The 5,487-nt window shown below is 43.3% G+C and overlaps 1 protein-coding gene across 1 annotated transcript; it reads right to left on the reverse strand.

The window, feature by feature from the left end:
* Positions 1–1,158: 1,158 nt before the first annotated feature.
* LOC125744837 (protein PML-like) lies at positions 1,159–3,157 on the reverse strand. The gene is made up of 3 exons (XM_049017111.1): positions 3,051–3,157; positions 2,382–2,469; positions 1,159–2,086 (listed from the first exon to the last, which is right to left on the reverse strand). The coding sequence occupies exons 1-3, from the start codon at positions 3,063–3,065 to the stop codon at positions 1,542–1,544; spliced, it is 648 nt and encodes a 215-aa protein (XP_048873068.1). The 5' UTR covers positions 3,066–3,157; the 3' UTR covers positions 1,159–1,541.
* Between the last annotated feature and the right edge of the window lie 2,330 nt (positions 3,158–5,487).

Consider the following 5,487-nt stretch of genomic DNA (forward strand, 5'->3'; position numbering starts at 1 on the left):
CCGGAATGACACTTAAATAATTAGACCAGTACTCAGTTCAATTAAGATTTGAATTGTACTCATCTCACCGCCTTCCTTTACATTACATAAGTAATGTAAATATTACATTACTAATAATCGGACGTGAATCTGTTCAATTTTAAACATCATTTCTCCTGGCTCCCTTATAGACACTGTTCTCGACACCATGCGCTGAAAATGTAAGCATTTCTGAACAAGCAACGTTTAATTCGGAGTAATTGGTTGAGTTTACGATCAATGAAAAATGCTAGAACGCAAAAGCATTTCAAAGGTGATCATTTAAGTAAACATACAAACACAAACAAATAAATCGGCTGAAGAAAATAGTTTTCGGTAGAGCCATAGTGACACCTAGAGGACAAAGAGGAGTAGCACCTTTCCTGTCCGATGTGCAGCGCAGTCCCATTAGCAATACAGTAAAGACATTGTTCTGTACACAACACGGGACCCTTAATCGGACTGGTCTCCTGAAGTGTTTCCCAGTCAAAGTGGCGCTGGCCTCTACAGAGATGTGCTCTTTCTGTCTGCGAAATATAAACAGTGATCTGTTTGTCCACAGGGGCGGCATGGTGGTGCAGTGGTTAGCACTGTTGCCTCACACCTCTGGGACCCGGGTTCGAGTCTCTGCCTGGGTCACATGTGTGCGGAGTGTCCCCATGTCGTCGTGGGGTTTCCTCCGGGTACTCCGGTTTCCCCCCACAGTCCAAAAACATGCTGAGGCTAATTGGAGTCGCTAAATTGCCCATAGGTGTGAATGTGTGAGTGAATGGTGTGTGAGTGTGCCCTGCGATGGGCTGGCCCCCCATCCTGGGTTGTTCCCTGCCTCGTGCCCATTGCTTCCGGGATAGGCTCCGGACCCCCCGCGACCCAATAGGATAAGCGGTTTGGAAAATGGATGGATGGATGGATGTTTGTCCACATCCCCCCAAAAACGTTTGCTTTGTTCACTTTTTGCACCACTGGAGTCCCGTGAAAGTCCCGGAAGCATTAAGTGCACCGCTCACAGGTGTGCTGGAGAAGGGGGCAAACCGGATTTGTTTAGACATTCGTTAAAATGCATGTACAATGCACAGTAAATTTTTACATTATACTTCGGTTACATTTAAGTATTTTTAAGTGTGAAATAAATAAGCGTACTGTCTGTAAACGTTTTATTATGAAAACACAAGTGTAGAGGGCAGACGTAACCAGAATGTATTTAACAGTTTGGTCCACAGTCCATGTAGGTTTGGCAAAAGTAAAGGCAACATAATAAGCATGATTTTATTTGTCAGTACTGTGGGAAATAATGTGGAAGTATTTTGTGTAAAATATGGTGATGATGCAATTATATTGTAATTATGCCAAAAAGATTAATGTAGGCAGTTGAAGTAAACACAGCTCGTTTTAACATCCGTATGAGAAACTGTGAAGTGCCCAATTTTAAACGAAAAACATCATTTTAGAGAGGCATGTTCAACCGATACAGGCCTCACAAACAAATATTCTCCTTGGCGCCCCCTGGCGTTGAAAACTGGAAGTTAGAAATGTATCTGCTGCACTGCGTACAGGTGTCTGCGTATGAGCATTGGGCTTGGGTTCCAGGCATGGCACAGCTGCTCTAGGGCCTTGGAATCTTCTAGAGCATCATGAGCCTCAAACGACTTGCCCAGGAAGTATTCAACGAGGTATTGCAGCGAGAACTTCCTGACCCCGGAACAGGCTGGTAGGTCTCTGCTGAGCAATAAAGTGTCGAGGAAACCTGGGGTGACCCTCTCGAGCTCATTTTGGAGGGAGAAACCTCTCAGGGCACGGAGGAGGATGGGGGCGTCGAACCTGAGCACGTTGGGGGCCACGAGGACGGGGCTGTGGAAGCCGCGTAGGAAGGTGAGGAAATCGGCGAGTGCGTCCTGGAGAGGGACGATCGTCATGGGGCGACCATGATGCAGCAGGCAGTCGCCCTCCACTGTGAATCCTGTCATAAAGGAGACGCTGTAGCCCATCCCGCGGCGAGGCACCACGTACGCGTTGAAGGTCCTCTCACCACAGGCCGCAGACAGCTGGACAATGTCACACCCCGAGACATCTGCAGAGGAAATGCCAGCCTTATCAGTGGGTGACATGATCTACCTCATCCACCAGCAGACTATATGAGGCCATCAAAACTAACCTGCTGCTTTATTCTAACCCAATCTAAATCAGCTCTTTAAAGCCTATTTAAATAGGAAATTCTACCAGAACATTAATCACTTACAATTCCAATATGAACACACAAAGATAAATTCGGGCAGTGCTGGAAATGGGAGACTCCACACCATACTACAAAAAAATACTATAACATTTAATAAGTTGTTACTGGTGACAGAGTATTGGTGCACTACCCAAACCGGTGGTTTCCAGGTCGAAGAAAATTAAGGTATATTCGCTGGGTGCGGACCTCGCGGGTCTTCCTCCAGCAGCTCTTGGATCCTTTTTGGGGTGATAAAGAAAGACACACGGTCAGTCTATGCAGCGGAAATCCCTTCTGCAAATAAGGGTTTCGTTATGATCGCAGCGTTTATCGGAATGTGCCCTGAAAACTGATAGAAGTTTATAACTTAAGAGTATGATGACGCTGGACTGCCAACTTCGTTCAGCTCGCTACCACACGCATTTACATGCATTAAACAGTTTTATTACCTGGTAAATAGTCGGTATGGTTTGCAAACTATCTTGACGCTTTTGATGTAGTTAATTTTAGGTTTATAATGGAATAATACCGATTTGCCGTAAGATTTCTTGCGTGAGCCTGAGTCAGATGCGTGAGAACTGGCAACCCTGATGATGTATAATTACGGATTTTAATTATTATTTCTTGCACTTGCAAAGCTACAATTATTCTCAAGCAATTTAAATATGTATTAAAGTGTACGGTTTCATTTAACTAATCATCCAAATGGTTGCCGTTTCAGATGACTTAGGCCTAACGAATTTAGCTATATAAGAGGGTACAGAAGATGAATGGATTGATAAAGTTATACAAAGAAAAGGAGAGTCTGCATGCATCTTACCAATAAAGGCTGCATGTCAGCTTTATGACTCGTGTGAAGTTTGATATCTGGCGGGGTTCAGCTCTCTTTCTGGTGAGTTCTCCGACTCTCTTACCTTAACAAGCAAGGGAGGTAGGCGAGGTGTGGATCGTTGATTATTAAAATTAGGGGGACAAGCACGCGGCGCACACGTGATCGGACACTAAGTTTTCGTTCCGAATGTTTTCCTCGCTGACAGCAATCGACTAAACTTCATTTAAAACGTTAAACCGCCTTCCGACGCCTGTTTGAAGCTAATTGTGGGTCTGATGGTTCCTCATTACGTTGCTTTAGGTATATTTTGTAAAGTAGTTTAGGAGAAAATCCGTTTTTTTATGCTTCTGAAATAATGCAGATTTGGAGATACTGCACGTATTTATTATTGAACAGCAACGAAATGTAATCAGGAAAGTTTATCACCATGACAGTATTTCGTACTTGCACGCTTTTGCTTTCTGTGTCACAAATGTCCCCATACTTTGCTTTTAGAACAGGACACGCGCTTACAGAAGATGGATGGATGGATGGATGGATGGATATAGTTTAGCATCATTTCTAAAATATGTTGAAGATGTAAAATGAGTAAAGGAGGAACTAGCATGAAAGTTTTAGGAGTCTTTATTGATTTTTTTTGTTGATTAAACTATAGTTACGTTTTTATACACAACAGTTAACAGAGAATAACAAAACAAAATATTATTAAATTTAGCTATACATCTGGCTAAAAAACGGGTATGCATTAGCATAGACAACATTACATTGTTCCTTTGTATAAAGGAATAGTTTCTCCCATTAGCAGCGCTGTTTAACACACAATCTTGCTCACATCTACATTTCTCCACCATCTTCCAGTTTGTCTGGAGAGAGCTACACTTTCATGAAAAGCACAGTGCAATGATACATTGACTCGTCAGTCACATGCAAAATATTCATCACATTGACCTTCTGGATAAGCATGAGTCAGTCTTTACAAAAGACTTTCTTTTCAGCTGAATCGACTGATAAATGTCGTTTTTTTTTTTCAATCAAAGAAAAAGAAAAAATTACAAGGAAAAAAAAATATCTAGAATATTTAAAGATTATATTGCCCCTTCTCTTGGAAGTATACAAACTCTTCCACAGACATGGAATGCACATCAGCCTTGGGCCCTTATGGTGTAGCTCACGTCACCTCTGACCCTTGACCCTTTGACCCCATAGTGGAGTTTGTCTTGGTCACTGCTGGCAGCACAGGGGTGCAACGTCGTCCGCAGGGTCTGGAAACAGCCGCAGGGCCTCGCGGGAGCACCTGGAGTAGCCGTTACTGAACAGCGGGGCTCTCTTCACTGAGAGGAGAGAGAGGGTCTTCTCCCATACGTCTGGGTTGGGAAGGCCATTCTGGAAATGTTCACCAATCGCTGTCTTCAGTCGCCCCACGCCGTTGGTACACTTCCTCTCAAGGCTCAAGATTTTACAACTACAAGGGCAGAAAAAAACTATCAATAAATCAGGTAAAAATCTCATATATTACTATATTATTCTTTTTTTAACACAATAAAACACAACAATTACTTTTTTTAACACTGTTAAGTTTTGTTCAGCCTCGACTTACCCAATTCGCTGATCCTTCATGGTGATATGCAGATAGTCAGCAGTGCACTTACTGAAAAGCCCCAATGTTCCGGAAGGCGTTCATATCCCAGCTGCATTTATACTGGCTCTGTTTGGTGTGATGGTGCTTTCTCACAGCCAGGAACCAATCAGATCACTCCAGAAAAACCCACAATTGGGTAGAAGAAAAGGAACAATGGCTCAGACCCATGCAAACAGGTGTTAGGGTGTCCATTTAATGTTCCCTGTCAATCGAGCGGCTCGTTGGAGGGTGGGAAAGTGAGATGACGACGGAAATAAAGGACCCCTGTCCCCTCCCCAGAACTGCCTAGTGCCAGCTGGCTATTGTGTCGGGAAATTCTGCCTGGGATTCTGTATCACGCTCAGACGTCATGACTTGTTTTTTCATGCTGTCCACTCACTTGTGAAGGTTCTGTGCTGAGAGTGCTCCCTCACACTTGTGAAGGTTCTGTGCTGAGAGTGCTCCCTCTCACTTATGAAGGTTCTCTGCTGAGAGTGCTCCCTCTCACTTATGAAGGTTCTCTGCTGAGAGTGCTCCCTCACACTTATGAAGGTTCTCTGCTGAGAGTGCTCCCTCTCACTTATGAAGGTTCTCTGCTGAGAGTGCTCCCTCACACTTGTGAAGGTTCTCTGCTGAGAGTGCTCCCTCTCACTTTTTTCTCAGTTTTATTTTATTTTAGCCCTGCTATCACATTTATGGCAAAATCTACAGCAAAAAACTGTTAATGTGAACTTAATTAAACTAATTAACTAATTTGTTATTACTGAGAATATATTATAGAAAAATATGTGTTGTTCAGTTATTTCA

The sequence above is a fragment of the Brienomyrus brachyistius genome, chromosome 6 (genome assembly GCF_023856365.1).
Source record: "Brienomyrus brachyistius isolate T26 chromosome 6, BBRACH_0.4, whole genome shotgun sequence".
NCBI lineage: Eukaryota > Metazoa > Chordata > Actinopteri > Osteoglossiformes > Mormyridae > Brienomyrus > Brienomyrus brachyistius.